This window comes from Triticum dicoccoides, chromosome 2A (assembly GCF_002162155.2).
Source record: "Triticum dicoccoides isolate Atlit2015 ecotype Zavitan chromosome 2A, WEW_v2.0, whole genome shotgun sequence".
Classification (NCBI taxonomy): domain Eukaryota; kingdom Viridiplantae; phylum Streptophyta; class Magnoliopsida; order Poales; family Poaceae; genus Triticum; species Triticum dicoccoides.
Window position 1 is genome coordinate 640,848,109 of NC_041382.1, and position 17,450 is coordinate 640,865,558.

Genomic DNA, 17,450 nt, shown 5'->3' on the forward strand with positions numbered 1-17,450 from the left:
AATATGGACCACAAGGAACAAACCTCATGATTCGGTAGTGATTGTCAAACTAGTTAGCCATTGGCTCCATACGTGGTCTGATAGACTACAAATTAAAAAGGCGAGATGAAGTCTACGGTCTGGTATACTACAAATTAAGAAGGCGAGATGAAGTCTACTGTTACGAGGAAATTGTTCGAGGAGATGGCAAGGAGGTTTTTAGTTTTTTTAGAACACAAGCAAGGAGGCTTTTAGTGTGACGGAGCTGCTGAAGACTCTGGAATGAGGGGCCCATGGCCCATGTACTGTTGACCAACGTGGCCCAGGCCCATATCAGAGAGGTGCACGACCTAGAGGAAGAGGAGTTTCTCATAAAATAAAGAGGAGGAGCGTCACACACTAGTGTATTGTTAAAAAACGTCTTATATTATAAGACGGAGGGAGTAATTTGTACGCCGTCTCCTCAACCCTATGTTAATGGGTAAACCTGAAAGATGCAGTATCAAGCGGCGATGCATGTGGGTTGCTTCGGCTCAAGCTGTTGCCTCTCCTTCTGTTGGAAAAAAACATGAAGTTAGTTCTTCCTTGTGAGCTACTACTTTTACCATGGTTTTGGCTGGAGATGTTGAATGGCCTTGAATTGGTTCTCTGATGCTAGGCTGTTTCCTTCTGATCTACTGTATATTGTTGTATTCGAACCTGTAGGGAAGTGCTGGTTTCTTATAACATAAATCGGAGGGGAAACACTCTTTTTTTTTCTAAAAAAAATGATGATTCTTCATTGGCATATATCTGAGTGAACTATCTTCATTTTGTATGTACTGATGATACTTTTAACGACAACAGCTGGAAACTGACAATTAACAATTGGATCAGCTGCCCCCGAAAGATTATTCCCACATCTTACAGTATTACACCTTGTGTGACTTGTTGCCAAAACTATATACAGCAACATATCAATACAAGAAGAAAAAATGCATGTGCATGCTACAATCTCGCCCGGCTATGCAAAACCTATTTACTGCATTCTTGCCAGGATGTATGTCTTCTAACTGTACATAGAGTAGTTTGTTACTGTCCCTAGTGTGTAGGCCTAAATGCCATGCAGAATGGTGGGCTGATCTTGGCCAGTGCAAGCAAGGCCGAAGGGAAGATCCAAAGCCCATCTCCACATATCAAACCAGATGCAACTGCCGGCACCATCAGTGCAGCCTTACTTCTGTCCATCATGTTCCAGACGAAGACTACTAAGCTTCCCACGCACATGTCGATGGCAAAGCTCGCGCCGACGAGGAAAGGAACCCCCATTGCCATCGGTAGGGGAACACACCTGCCATACTTCGGCGGCAAGAGGTCCCTCATAAGGTTGGCCACCACTGCAAAGCCAAAGAACCCATAGCACAGCTGCAAGCAATGCTGGGGTAGAGCAGAGAAACCCTCCACACCAAGAATCGCCATGTTTCGGTAGATTAGAGCATACGGTGCCTTCCAGGGCCCTTCTGGGTTGCCTATGTCAAATGCCTTGTAGAACAGCATGAATGTTAGTGGCCCAATGATACAGCCCATGGCGGTGCCAATAGCCTGAGCAATCAGCATTGATCTGGGAGATGTTAGTGTGAGATGCCCAGTCTTGAAATCATGCATCAGATCAGCAGATATTGACACCAGCGACTTCACCAGACCGCAGCCTACTAAGCCAGCAACCACACCAGAGTCTTTGCCAGCCCAGGCTGCAAGAATGAAGAGGGCAACCTTCCCATAATTGTAGGCCATGTTGATATCAGTAAGGCCGGCGCCATAGGCATTGCAGAAACCCAGGGCAGGAGCCAGTAGGTATGCAATGACAACATAGTACCACTTCATCTCGCGGAACATCATGGGGATGACAATTACTGCAGCAACTGATAATGCAACGTAGCCAGAGTAAGCTAGCCATGAAGGTAGACTGTCCTTCATAAAAACTTCATTACGATGAAGGTCATCAAGCACTGGAATGTCTTCATCTAAAAAATAGCACTAACCCCAATCAGATTATCTATACATCACAAAGACTCTATGTCATGCATTTATCAGAATGTTTACCTTTCTTTGTGTTCTTCAGATTTGATTTTTCAATCAGATTCTTAATAGTGAAGACAATAATCTTGACAAAATTGTACAGGCCATCTCCTAGGATGAGAGCTATGCATATGAAGGCCTGCAGATTGAGACAAGGTAAGCAACAAGAATTATAGTCAGACATGTACACAGTACAATAACCAAAAAAAATAAAGAAACAAACCTTGTAGCCTTGCAGGCTGCTCATGCTGCTTTCTGGTATATTTGCTGGATACCAGTCGCCTTCCAAATCACTGATCAGAGGCCACATGACACCCCAGGAGAGAATGGCGCCAAAAAGGAGAGACAGGTTAACAAGGTGGGAACAAATCATCCCTGCCCCAACATATGTGAGGCTGAAATCAAAGAAGAATCTGACACCCCAAAAAATCAGAAGAAGAAAAAACAGAATCAGGTAAAAATGTTACTAGTCAAGAAAAGATTTAATATCACAATGAGCAAAGTGGACAATGTTACGTGTGTTTCCAAGCTGTTAGTCCAAAAGTAGGAAACTGCGAGAACCCACAACTGTCCCCACCAGAGTAAAACCACTGGAAGAAGCTCCAGAAGAAGCTGATTCCGAAGTATTTTGTGAATCCATTTACTTGCTGCCTAACATGAGGACCGGTTAAAAAACAGATAATTGTGTTTGAATTTGCAAGTCCCGTGTTATGTGAAATAACCAACATACTTTGCCATAGCATCTCCATGAGGCGTATGAAATCCATTTATAAGCACAGCTGTTGCAGTCCCGCTTGGATAAGTTAATTTGTAGTCAATTATCATAATCTGAAATTTACGAAGTTCGACAGAAAAATTAATCATCTGTGTAAATGTGATGTCAAACTTATAGAGGTTCTTGTAATCCAAGAGAAGACTACACGGAATCAAGTTCATTTTGAAGGATTCACAAGAAAAAATATGTTTTCCCAAATATGACCAAGGACTAAAGAAAATAGCTGACAACTCAAAACTTCTATGTACTTTTTTTTTTCTTTTCAAAATTATTCATGCTCTCAATGGGTTGCAGCTGAAGATTAGAATAACAAATTTTCAAAAACATAATAACCGATGCCATAGGGCTGGCCACCTCCCATAATTACCAGACGTCATGACTCACGACTATGGCGCCGTCAGATCGTGAATCAATCATGGAGGCCCATGGGCGCGGTCAAATCCGACTTGCTGCAGCCGGAGGCGGAGAGGTTTTCCTCCATTGGAGGTGGTAGGAGTGGTGGCTCACTCTCCGTCCGGCGTGTGGTCTTTGTTCGCCGATCTTGTGGCAGGCTTTTTGCCGATGCCGTTGTGTGCCCGCGAGTGCATCATGATCAAAGGATCATCATGGTCTCTCATGGCATCGCCCTCTCCCCTTTTGGTGACAGGTGGAGGTTGTAGAAGTGTATATGTAGATTGCCTAGATCTTTTCATCTGTTTGGACTTTTGGTTGCGTTGGCTGGTGCATGAAGCTTAACATGGTATCAGGGCCTAAGGTCATGAGTTGAAGTTGATAAGTGCATGATCAGGGCCTAAGGTCTTGAGTTGAAGTCCCGGCTTTCGCAATTTATCCAAAAGTTGTTGTTCAAGATCCACCATCAAGACGGTGACCGGAACACTATTCATATCTGTAATTAAAAATCAGGATCCAGAAGGTTGTGTGGGACCTTGTGTGCCTTTGGTCGGGAGAGCTTCATTCCACACCACTCTCCCCTTTTTTGTCTACCAACGCCTGGTAGAACGAAATGTTGCGGCAATTGTCCTCAAAGGAGAAGAAACCGCTGCTGTATATACATGCTCTGGAATGTATGGGCGGAAAATCGGCACATCTTGAGCACAATGAGTCAATGAGGCTCGCGTACCACAAGGTGTTCCCCAAGGGGTTCTTAGGGTACTGCAGAGAGTTCGAGTGCAGCGCATCCAATTGGTCCTAGACTCCTAGTAGCCTATCCCGTTGGAACATGTCAAGTTCAGAAACATGCCCAGCCCTTTTATATTTTGTAACATTTCTTTCTTATTATAGTGAAAAGGCAATCCTTCTGCTATTTTTCTCCAAAAAGAAGGCACATTCAGTAGGGACAACAAAGTCATCACCGGTCAATCTGATATCATGAAAATGATAGAAATGAAATCAGGAGCGAGGAGCTCCTCAAGTCGAAGGGAAAAAAAGCATGAAAATGGTACTCCTAGAACTGACGTCAAACTACATCACCTAACTAAATCGAAGTCAGCTTTGCCTAATCCGTGAGTTGGTCTTATCCTTATAAACAAACAAGGATAGCAAGACAGAGACAAAAAGACCTTACGCCGCACGCGTAGGCGTAGGACAGCAGAAGGAGCCAACATTTTTCAGTTGTCCAAGCAAGAGCAATACAGATAGTGACAAGGAGTTGATTACCACTTTGACAGTATGCAAGCAACATTTGTAGAGGAGTGAGTATTACAGAATCATTAAGCTTGTGAAGGTAATAGTGCAAGCAAGACTGTGGGGAGCACAAGCATACTGATTACTGACCTTCCTGAGAGGGACGAGCGCGATGATCCCCACGAAGCTGACGGCGAGGAGGAAGCCGGTCATCCACGCAATGCCGGGCTCCTTGTAGCTCCCCGGCACGTTGCCCTCCGTCTCCTCCCCGGCCATCTCGTAGGTGTTCTTGTCGAGCGCGAGCAGGTAGGACCCGAACCCACCTGTGGGAAGGGAAGGGAAGGGAAAAATCCAAGGATGCGTCTCAATCCAAGGTCTCCACTTGACAAATTGGCAGATGCGATGTGTGGCCGGCACTGACCTCCGACGGCGATGCCGTAGCAGGCGACGGCGCAGGTCTGCACGACGGTGTTCTCCTGGCGCGTGAAGGGGCGGGCGGCGACGCCGAGGCGGGCCAGCGCCTTGGTCCAGGCGCGGAGGAGGACGAAGGCGATGAGCGCGGCGGAGACGTTGAGCGTGGGGACGAGGCCCGTGGTGAGGTTGAGCTTCATCACGATGACGCTGTACATGGCGCCGACCGCCAGGCTCGCCACCATCCCGCGCGCCGTCAGCTGCTCCCGCCACGGCGGCACGCGGCCCCGCGCGTGCCCGGCCCCCAGCTCTGGTTCGTCGCCGTGGCCGTCGAGCTCGCGGATCTCCTCGAAACGGACTCTGCGGCCGTCCCGCGAGTGCGGCGCCATCGCGAGCTCGACGCCCGGCGACGGCGGCGGCGGCCTCCTCCGCCTGTCCTGCTGCATAGACATAGTGGGGGCAGATTCTCGCGGCGTCAGATTCGAGTCCGGGGGGAGACGGAGGAGTCATCGGACCGCCGGACAGAGCACGGTGTTCGTTAATCATTAGTGAGCTCTACACTTGTACGAGTGAGCTCTTGAGAGAGCTGTGAGTGATTCCAAGGCAGAATCCATGGAGCAAGGAGGACATTCTTGATTCTTCGGTTAGAATGGATAATTGCGCGTACAGAGAGCATGGATTAAAAATCTCACCTGCCGGGCCCTCTAGCTTCGACCAAAAAGCTTGGGAGCGCCCCCGTCAGAAAATGATGGAAGGCCTCTTGTCCTCTTGGCCTTCCATCATCTAGTGCTGCTCCTCACCGCAGCACTCGGTGCTCCCCGTGAGGCCGAGAGCTTGTGTGCAAACAACGGTGCAGGAGCTGTGTAGCAGATGCATACAAGCAAACTGACGGGAGTTCCTACTCGGCACGCATCGTCGATAAAATATCTCATTATCAACGCTCGGGAACGAGCCCCGTCCAATCAGAACTCCAGACCAAGGGGCTGAAATTGGAAAGACTTTTAGTTAAAAAAAATAGCGGGGTCAACGAAGATCCGGGCGAGATCGATCTAGGGTTGCTTGAAAAATCGTTAACTGACGCGATTGCGTAGCTGAAAGAAGGGTCGGCTTCGGTGACCCCGCATAAATCAGCTGGTTAACTTAACTTTCGGCGTGTGGTCGCCACGGCTGACGGCTCCCCGGCACGCACCGCTCGGAGGAGGAGGCCGCGAGTCCACATCGACTCGAAAAGCAAGAAATGAAGCGGGGAGAGGAACAGACGGAGTAATACGCAGCAAATCACGCGGATTCTCGTCGGAAAGGACTAATCAGTGATCACTGATCTTTTTTTTTGCGAACTAGTGATCACTGACCTGATCAAGATACATAACAAATACTCCCGAATCTCATCGGGGGGAGTAGGAGGATGAGATTCGGGAGAGGAGGCAACTCTCCTTGCGTGGCTTGCTTCCAAAGCAGTCCGGGAAGCGCCTCTTTCATTAAATCAAAGGTGTTTTATTGTTTGTTTGTTTTTGGCGAGGACTAAAAACTTGTATAAAAAATATGTCTGACGGTTCATATTATTCCATATTTTTTTAGGGAAATGCCCAAAATAAACCTTGAACTTGTAGGCGGAATCTAAATCAAACTCTGAACTCTCAGTACCTAAAATCAGCACACCAAACTCTCTTATCCCGGCCTATTTTAAACCTCGAGAGGATTTAGCTGGTATTCCTTTTTCTTTGTTTTTTTTCTTTTTATTTTCCTTTGGTTTTTCATTGGTTTTCTTCTACTTTTTTCCCTTCATTGTACTTTGTTTTTCCAATGGTTTTATCTGGTTTTCCTTTCTTCGTTATACTTTTTGTTTTTTCTTCATATTGTTTGTTTTTTCGCTTTTATTTTGTTTCTTTATCGGTAACCGGTTTTCTTTTTTACACATGTCTAATTATTCTCAGTACCCAATGCACAATTTTAGCACACATGTGTAATATTTTCTAATACACTTTCGACATTTTTCAAATACATTAGATAAATATTTTTAAATACAAGTTTACAATACTTTTTTGAATACACGGTAATACTTTTTCAAATAGATGTTTTACATTTTCTTAAGGACAATAAACATCTATACCAATATAAAAAGACCCAAAGGGGCATATCCAACAAATCCCGACCGTCAAATCAGGTCAATCTAACGACTCAGGTTGTTCCAATGGTGAGCGCTCAACATGTTTAGTGTGCAGTTAATAGCATACCAAATATTAATGCCAATGCTAATCACATACTTAATGCATAAATAATATCCCACCTAATACTTACGTGTAATTAATATATTACCTAATATCAACGTGCATTGCACGTACACATTTACTAGTTTTATAAACTACATGAACATTTTTACATTGCACGTACACATTTACGGGTTCAAGTCCTGGAAACAGCCTCTTACAGAAATGTAGGGAAAGGCTGCGTACAATAGACCCAAAGTGGTCGGACCCTTCCCCAGACCCTGCGCAAGCGGGAGCTACATGAACTGGGGCTGCCCTTTCGAAGGGGAGCCTTGGCGCAGTGGTAAAGCTGCTGCCTTGTGACCATGAGGTCATGAGTTCAAGTCCTGGAAACAGCCTCTTACAGAAATATAGGGAAAGGCTGCGTACTATAGACCCAAAGTGGTCGGACCCTTCCCTGGACCCTGCGCAAGCGGGAGCTACATGCACCAGGTTGCCCTTTTTTTACACATTTTTTAAATTGTATACACTTTTTCAAACACATGTCACATATAGTATTTTAAGGGTATGGCATTATTTTTTACATCATGCAAACCTTTTTCTTTACATTGTATACGCTTTTTTAAAGGTCACAAGCACATTTTTTGAAACTCATGAACATTCTTGAAATGCTACCATTTTTTTTATGGATGAAACATTTTTTTTGAATCACAAGAATATTATTTTCCATTGTACAAACATATTTTTAAATGCCACATACGTTTATCTAAACTCGTGATGTTTTTTAGATGCCATTAACATTTTCTTTACACATTTTTTCAGGTTTCAAAATTTGTTTCCATTTTTTAAATTTTCCATAAGTGTTCGCACTTTAAAATTTTCTTCAGGTTTCAAAAATGTTTATATTTCAAAAAGTGTTCGCTTTTCAAAACTGATTGCTTTTTCAAAAAATAGTTGTTTTCTTAAAGTATTCGGAATTTTCAAAAGTGCCCACACTTTATAAAATGTTTGGCCATTTCCAAGATTGTTTATGTTTTCAATATTTGTTTGCCCCTAAAAATGTTTTCAAAGTTCGACGTTTCGGTGTGTCTTTAAGTATTTCGGGCCTCTGATTATATCACTCATAGTCATGTGTTCTAGTGGCTATCAAGATAAGCTCAACTTTGCCAGGTCCCAAGTTCGACTCCGGTTTTTACGTCGCGTGGTAAGAAAAAAGCTTCATGCCTGGTGGGCCGGCCCAATCGAGTCCACGTGCAACAATCCCGAGATTTAACATGCCATGTCGACAATCCCTGTTTGGGAACTCTCTCAAGGTTCAAAATAGATTGGGATCAGAGAGTCCGATGTGTTGATTTCTGGGATTTGAAGTTTGGGATTCGATTTAGCTTTCGTCTACAAGTTCAAGGTTTATTTCAGACTTCTTCCAAAAAAATTAACGTCCACACAAATATCTTAATGTTTGTCTGGTTCACAAAATTCTAAAACATAAAGGAATAATTAGATTTATGCCCTTAGTTGTGTCCCACTCGGTTGTTTTACCCCTAATTTCCAAAAGTCATCGGTTTTGTCCAAGTCACTTCGCTCCTCTTATGCTTCTGCCCTTCGACCGTTTGACCGTCAGTTTGAAAAATTCATAACCAATTCATACTAAACCAGAAAAATGCAAATAAGACACCAAAATGTTCAGAAAACATCAGCTATATGTCAGTGTCATTTTCTCTTATAACAAAAATGTTGGAAAGTGCCCATCCAAGTTTTAGCTCTTATGATACCACCATGAATAGTAAAATCTAAAAGAATTAAAAAAAATCTAAAAAAATTGGTGGCAAAAAACAATCAGCACTCCCATATAGAATGTCTTTTTGCCACGACTTCCACGAATGTCGTTCCCTGATAAAACTTGGCAGACACTTAAAATATTTGTCATTCTTTGACACCAATTTATTTTTACAATTTTTTGAATTTTTTATTTTACTATTCATGCCAGCACCACGTGCTGCACTGCAGCTCCCTGGCCGACGAGGTCTGCGAGGACACGGCACCACGCATGTTGCATGTTGCATTGCAGGTCCGCCGCCGTGGCGAGATTCAGATTGCAGCGTCCCTGGTCGACGACGAGATCATGGGGTCGCAGCGCTGCTATGTTTGCGTCTAGGAACGAGAAGAAGCGAGTGGAGCGGTTGCAATAGGTGGTAGTACATGCAGCAGAGATTTTCTAGCTCTTGCAGCGGGTGGCTGCCGCCAGTGACGATGGGTCGGTGGCCGGTGGTGGCTGTTGCTGCGTCGGCGGAAGGAGATGAGGATTTGGGATACGGGAGAGAACGAGCGAGGAAGAAAGAAAGAAAACATGTGGTGGTTGGAGGAGATAGGTGGAGAGAGAGGAAGCGGTGCGTGGGGTCGCAGCTGACATGTGGCGGAAGCTCTGTTGGAAAAGGCAGTGCCTAGGAGCCGCTTAGGTATGCCTAGGCGCTAGGCAATGGCCAAATGCCTCGCCTAGGGCATAAATGGAGGTCTAGGTAGGGAAAGCAAGGAATTTCCTACCCAAGCAAGAAATCATGCCACATACTGCACTGATATGCCAAACAGGTTATATTACAACGTTAGTAGCCGGCAATTAACTTATTTATATGCCCTAAATTAATATCAACACCCATATAATAATCACAAATACACTTCGAGTAAAAACCATATTACCGCCTAGGCCGCGCCTATGGCGCTTAGGCACCGCCTAGGCACTAGGCGAAGGACAACCGCCCCGCTTACGCCTACCGCTTTTTCCAACCTTGGGCGGAAGCAGGAGGCGGCTGAAGTTCCGTTGTTATCAGCCGGTTTAAGAACAACGTTTTCCCATAAAATATCGCCTGGCCGCCAACTGGCGCTGAAATTGGCGTGGGGTGATCGGGTTCTCAGCCGCCGCCCCCACGTTGCCCCCTGGCGCCGATTTTGGCCCACTTTTAGCACAAATTAGCCCATTTTCCAGACCACTTTCGGCGCAAATTGGCCCGCTATTGGTGCAAATTGACCAATTTCAGTCCATATTCGTCGTGCTTCGGCGCAAATTCAACAGAAGCTATTTTTTATCACATAGTTCATCACAGAAAACCAAATCGAAATCAAATAGTTCAATACAAATTATATAGTTCAACAAATAAAAACGCATATTTCATCACACGTCGAGTTACGCGTTGCCCTTGAGGCTCCATAGGTGCTCCACTAGATCTTGCTACAGTTGTTGATGTACATGTGGGTCTCGGATCTCCTGACGCATATTGAGAAAGACAGTCCGGGTTACCGGTAGCTGGTGATCAACTTGGGCAAGAGGACCCTGCCTGTATGGTTCAGTGTCAAATATTGGCTCTTCCTGCTCGCTCTCAATGATCATGTTGTGCAAGATGACACAGCAAGTCATGATCTCCCACATTTGATCTTTTGACCAGGTCTGAGCGGGGTACCGGACAATGGAAAATCGAGAATGGAGCACACCAAATGCCTACTCGACATCCTTCCTGCAAGCCTCCTGACACTTGGCAAAGTGGGAGTTCTTGCCTCCTGGCACAGGGCTCGAGATAGTCATCACAAATGTGGACCATCTCGGATAGATGCCATCTGCTAGGTAGTATCTCTTGTTGTAGTGTCGTCCATTTATTGGAAATATGCCATAGAGGCAATAATAAAATGGTTATTATTGTATTTCCTTGTTCATGATAATCGTCTATTGTTCATGCTATAATTGTATTAATTGGAAACTGTAATACATGTGTGAATACATAGACCACAACATGTCCCTAGTAAGCCTCTAGTTGACTAGCTCGTTGATCAATAGATGGTCATGGTTTTCTGACCATGGACATTGGATGTCATTGATAACAGGATCACATCATTAGGAGAATGATGTGATGGACAAGACCCAATCTTAAGTGTAGCACAAGATCGCGTAGTTCGTTTGCTAAAGCTTTTCTAATGTCAAGTATCATTTCCTTAGACCATGAGATTGTGCAACTCCCGGATACCGTAGGAATGCTTTGGGTGCACCAAACGTCACAACGTAACTGGGTGGCTATAAAGGTCCACTCCAGGTATCTCCGAAAGTGTCTGTTGGGTTGGCATGAATCAAGACTGGGATTTGTCACTCTGTATGACGGAGAGGTATCTCTGGGCCCACTCGGTAATGCATCATCATAATGAGCTCATTGTGACTAAGTAGTTGGTCACAGGATCATGCATTACGGAACGAGTAAAGTGACTTGCTGGTAACAATATTGAACGAGGTATTGGGATACCGACGATCGAATCTCGGGCAAGTAACGTACCGATTGACATAGGGAATTGTATACGGGATTGCTTGAATCCTCGACATCGTGGTTCATCCGATGAGATCATCGTGGAACATGTGGGAGCCAACATGGGTATCCAGATCCCGCTGTTGGTTATTAGCCGGAGAGTTGTCTCGGTCATGTCTGCATGATTGCCGAACCCGTAGGGTCTACACACTTAAGGTCGGATGACGCTAGGGTTATAGGGAAAGTTTGTATGTGGTTAGTGAATGTTGTTCGGAGTCCCGTATGCGATCCCGGACGTCACGAGGAATTCCGAAATGGTTCGGAGGTAAAGAATAATATATAGGAAGTGAGGTTTTGACCACCGGAAGTGTTTCGGGCGTCATCGATAATGTATCGGGACCACAGGAGGGTTCCGGGGGTCCACCGGGAGGGGCCACCAGCCCCAGAGGCTTGCATGGACCAAGAGTGGGAGGGGACTAGCCCCTGAGTGGGCTGGTGTGCCTCCCACCAGGGCCCAAGGCGCAGCTAGGAGGAGAAGGGGGGAAACCCTAGGCGCAGATGGGCCTAAGGCCCACCCTAGGGCGCGCCCCCCCTCTCCCCCTCTTGGCCGCCCCCCTCCATCCCATCTAGGGCTGCCCCCCTAGGGGTGGGAACCCTAGAGGGGGCGCACCCTCATCCCATGCTCCTATAAATAGTGGGGGTTTTGGGGCTGCCCAACACACGAGTCTCTCTCCCTCTTGGCGCAGCCCTACCCCTCTCCCTCCTCGTCTCTTGCAGTGCTTGGCGAAGCCCTACTGGCGTGCCACACTCCTCCACCATCACCACGCCGTCGTGCTGCTGCTGGACGGAGTCTTCCCCAACCTCTCCCTCTCTCCTTGCTGGATCAAGGCGCGGGAGACGTCACCGGGCTGTACATATGTTGAACGCAGAGGCGCCGTTGTTCGGCACTTAGATCGGAATCGATCGCGATCTGAATCGTTGCGTGTACGACTCCACCAACCGCGTTCTTGTAACGCTTCCGCTTAGATATCTTCAAGGGTATGAAGATGCACTCCCTCTCTCTCGTTGCTAGTATCTCCTAGATTGATCTTGGTGACACGTAGGAAATTTTTGAATTATTGCTACGTTCCCCAACAGTGGCATCATGAGCTAGGTCTATGCGTAGATTCTATGCATGAGTAGAACACAAAGAAGTTGTGGGCGATGATTTGTTCAATTCGCTTATCGTTACTAGTCTTATCTTGATTCAGCGGCATTGTGGGATGAAGCGGCCCAGACCGACCTTACACATACGCTTACGTGAGACTGGTTCCACCGACTGACATGCACTTGATACATAAGGTGGCTGGGGGGTGTCTGTCTCTCCCACTTTAGTCGGATCGGATTCGATGAAAAGGGTCCTTATGAAGGGTAAATAGCAATTGGCATATCACCGTTGTGGTTTTGCGTAGGTAAGAAACGTTCTTGCTAGAAATCCATAGCAGCCACGTAAAACATGCAACAGCAATTAGAGGATGTCTAACTTGTTTTTGTAGGGTTTGCTTTGTGATGTGATATGGCCAAAAGGATGTGATGAATGATATATGTGATGTATGAGATTGATCATGTTCTTGTAATAGGAATCACGACTTGCATGTTGATGAGTACGACAACCGGCAGGAGCCATATGAGTTGTCTTAATTTATTTATGACGCGCGTGTCAATGAAAATGCATGTAATTACTTTACTTTATTGCTAACTGTTAGCCATAGTAGTAGAAGTAATAGTTGGCGAGGCAACTTCATGAAGACACGATGATGGAGATCATGGTGTCATGCTGGTGACGATGGTGTTCATGTCGCGCCTTGAAGATGGAGATCAAAGGCGCAAGATGATATTGGCCATATCATGTCACTTTATGATTTGCATGTGATGTTTGTCATGTGTTTACATCTTATTTGCTTAGAACGACGGTAGCATAAATAAGATGATACCTCATTAAAATATCAAGAATTGTGTTCCCCCTAACTGTGCATCGTTGCTAAGGTCCGTTGTTCCGAAGCACCACGTGATGATCGGGTGTGATAGGTTCTAATGTTCGCATACAACGGGTGTAAGCCAGATTTACACACGCAATACAGTTAGGTTAACTTGACGAGCCTAGCATGTACAGACATGGTCTCAGAACACGGAAGACCGAAAGGTCGAACATGAGTCGTATAGTGGATACGATCAACATGAAGATGTTCAGCGATGATGACTAGTCCGTCTCACGTGATGATCGGACACGGCCTAGTTGACTCGGATCATGTATCACTTACATGACTAGAGGGATGTCTATCTAAGTGGGAGTTCATTGAATAATTTGATTAGATGAACTTAATTATCATGAACATAGTCAAAAGGTCTTTCAAATTATGTCGTAGCTCACGCTTTGGTCCTACTGTTTTAGATATGTTCCTAGATAAAATTTAGCTGAGAGTTGACAGTAGAAATTATGCGGACTGTGTCCGTGAACTGAGGATTGTCCTCATTGCTGCACAGAAGGGTTATGTCCTTAATGCACCGCTCAGTGTGTTGAACCTCGAGCACCGTCTATAGATGTTGGGAAACATCTGACATACACATTTTGATGACTACGTGATAGTTTAGTGCGTAATACTAACAGTTTAGAATTGTGGCACCAAAGACGTTTTTGAAACGTCGCAGAACATATGAGATGTTCCAAATACTAAAATTGGAATATCAGACTAGTGCCCACGTCAAGAGGTATGAGACCTCTGACAAGTTTCTTAAGCCTAGAAACTAAGGGAGAAAAACTCAATCGTTGAGCATGTGCTTAGATTGTCTGAGTTCTACAATCGCTTGAATCGAGTGGGAGTTAATCTTCCAGATGAGATAGTGATGGTTCTCCATAGTCACTGCCACCAAGATATTGGAGCTTCGTGATGAACTATAACATATCAGGGATAGACATGATGATCCTTGAGCAACTCGCGATGTTTGACACCTTGAAAGTAGAAATCAAGTAGGAGCATCAATTGTTGATGGTTAAACCACTAGTTTCAAGAAGGGCAAGGGAAAGAAGGGATACTTCATGAGATGGCAAATCAGTTGCCGCTCTAGTGAAGAAACCCAAGGTTGAACCAAACCCGAGACTAAGTGCTTCTATAATGAGGGGAACGGTCACTGAAGCAGAACTACCCTAGATACTTGGTAGATGAGAAGGCTGGCAAGATCGACAGAAGTATTTTGGATATATGTTATATTAATGTGTACTTTACTAGTACTCCTAGTAGCACCAGGGTAATAAACACCGGTTCGGTTGCTAAGTGTTAGTAACTCGAAATAAAAGGCTACGGAGACTAGCTAAAGGTGAGATGACGATATGTTGGAAGTGTTTCCAAGGTTGATGTGATCAAACATCACAGCTCCCTCTACCATCGGGATTGGTGTTAAACCGAAATAATTGTTATTTGGTGTTTGCGTTGAGCATAGACATAATTGGATTATGTTTATCGCCATACGGTTATTCATTTCAAGAGAATAATGGTTACTCTGTTTATTTGAATAATACCTTCAATGGTCTTGCACCTAAAATGAATGGTTTATTGAATCTCGATCGTAGTGATACACATGTTCAAGCCAAAAGATATAAGATAGTAATGATAGTACCACATACTTGTGGCACTGCCATGTGAGTCATGTTGGTATAAAACGCATGAAGAAGCTCCATGTTGATGGATCTTTGGACTCGCTCGTTTTTAAAAAGATTGAGACATGCGAACCATGTCTATTGGTAGATATGCATGAAGAAACTCCATGCAGATGGATCGTTTGGACTCACTTGATTTTGAATCACTTGAGACATGCAGATCATACCACATGGGCAAGATGACTGAAATGCCTCGTTTTCAGTAAGATGGAACAAGAAAGCAACTTGTTGGAAGTAATACATTTTGATGTGTGCAGTCCAATGAGTGCTGAGGCACGCAGTGGATATCGTTATGTTCTTACTTCGTAGATGATTTGAGTAGATGCTGAGTATATTTACTTGATGAAACACAAGTCTGAATTATTGAAAGGTTTAAGTAATTTCAGAGTGAAGTTGAAGATCGTTGTGACAAGATGATAAAATGTCTATGATATGATCATAGAGATGAATATCCGAGTTACGAGTTTGGCACACAATTAAGACATTGTGGAAATTGTTTCACAACTAGTACCGCCTGGACCACCATAGTGTGATGGTGTGTCCAAACATCATAACTGCACCCTATTGGATATGGTGCATACCATGATGTCTCTTATCGAATTACCACTATCGTTTATGGGTTAGGCATTAGAGACAACCACGTTCACTTTAAATAGGGCACCACACAATTCCGTTGAGACGACACCGTATGAATTATGGTTTAGAGAAACCTAAGCTGTCGTGTCTTAAAAGTTTGGGCCGTGATGCTTATGTGAAAAAGTTTTAGGCTGATAAGCTCGAACCCAAAGCGGATAAATGCATCTTCATAGAATACCCAAAAATAGTTGGGTATACCTCCTATTTCAGATCCGGAAGCGAAAGTGATTATTCTAGAAACGGGTCCTTTCTCGAGGAAAAGTTTCTCTCGAAAGAATTGAGTGGGAGGATGGTGGAGACTTGATGAGGTTATTGAACTGTCACTTCAACTAATGTGTAGCAGGGCACATGAAGTTGTTCCTGTGGCACCTACACCAATTGAAGTGGAAGCTTATTATAGTGATCATGAAACTTTGGATCAAGTTACTACCAAACCTCATAGGTCGACAAGGATGCATACTACTTCAGAGAGGTACGTAATCCTGTCTTGGAAGTCATGTTGCTAGACAACAATGAACCTACGAGCTATGGAGAAGCGATGGTGGGCCCGGATTCCGACGAATGGCTCGAGGCCATAAAATCCGAGAGAGGATCCATGTATAAAACAAAGTATAGACTTTGAAAGAACTACTTGATGGTCGTAAGGCTGTTGAGTGCAGATGGATTTTAAAAGGAAGACAGACAATGATGGTAAGTGTCACCATTAAGAAAGCTCGACCTGTCATTAAGATGTCTCCCGACAAGTTCAAGGAGTTGACTACGATGAGAGTCTTTCACTCATAGCGATGCTAAGAGTCTGTTGGAATTATGTTAGCAGTTACTGCATTATTTATGAAATCTTGCAGATAGGATGTCAAAACATTGTTTCCTCGACGATTTTCTTGAGGAAAGGTTGTATGTGATACAACCAGAAGGTTTTGTCAATCCTGAAAGATGCTAACAAGTATGCAAAGCTCCAGCAATCCTTCTAAGGACTATAGTAAGCATCTCGGAATTGGAATGTACGCTTTGATGAGATGATCAAAGATTTTGGGTTTATACAAAGTTTATGAGAAACTTGTATTTCCAAAGAAGTGAGTGGGAGCACTATAGAATTTTTGATGAGTATATGTTGTTAACATATTTTTGATCAGAAATGATGTAGAATTTCTGGAAAGCATGCAGGGTTATTTGAAAAGTGTTTTTCAATGGAAAGCCTGGATTAAGCTACTTGAACATTGAGCATCAAGATCTATAAGGATAGATCAAAAACGCTTAATAGTACTTTCAAATGAATACATACCGTGACAAGATTTTGAAGGAGTTCAAAATAGATCAGCAAAGAAGGAGTTCTTGGCTGTGTTACAAGGTGTGAGTATTGAGTAAGACTCAAGACCTGACCACGACAGAAGAGAGAGAAAGGACGAAGGTCGTCCCCTATGCTTTAGACATAGGCTCTACAGTATGCTATGCTGTGTACGACACCTGAAGTGTGCCTTGCCATGAGTCAGTCAAGGGTGATCCAGGAATGGATCACATGACAACGGTCGAACTTATCCTTAGTAACTAGTGGACTAAGGAATTTTCTCGATTATGGAGGTGGTAAAAGAGTTCGTCGTAAAGGGTTACGTCGATGCAAACTTTGACACTAATCCAGATGACTCTGAGTAGTAAACCGGATTCGTATAGTAGAGCAGTTATTTAGAATAGCTCAAAGTAGCGCATGGTAGCTGCATCTACAAGATAACATAGAGATTTGCAAAGCACACATGGATCTGAAAGGTTCAGACCCATTGACTAATAAACCT

The 17,450-nt window shown here is 44.4% G+C and overlaps 1 protein-coding gene across 1 annotated transcript; it reads right to left on the reverse strand.

Moving 5' to 3' along the window:
• Positions 1–828: 828 nt before the first annotated feature.
• Positions 829–6,038, reverse strand: LOC119355926 (probable metal-nicotianamine transporter YSL9). The gene is made up of 8 exons (XM_037622811.1): positions 5,539–6,038; positions 4,857–5,286; positions 4,586–4,758; positions 2,768–2,865; positions 2,554–2,688; positions 2,261–2,450; positions 2,062–2,176; positions 829–1,982 (listed from the first exon to the last, which is right to left on the reverse strand). The coding sequence occupies exons 2-8, from the start codon at positions 5,233–5,235 to the stop codon at positions 1,060–1,062; spliced, it is 2,013 nt and encodes a 670-aa protein (XP_037478708.1). The 5' UTR covers positions 5,236–5,286; positions 5,539–6,038; the 3' UTR covers positions 829–1,059.
• Between the last annotated feature and the right edge of the window lie 11,412 nt (positions 6,039–17,450).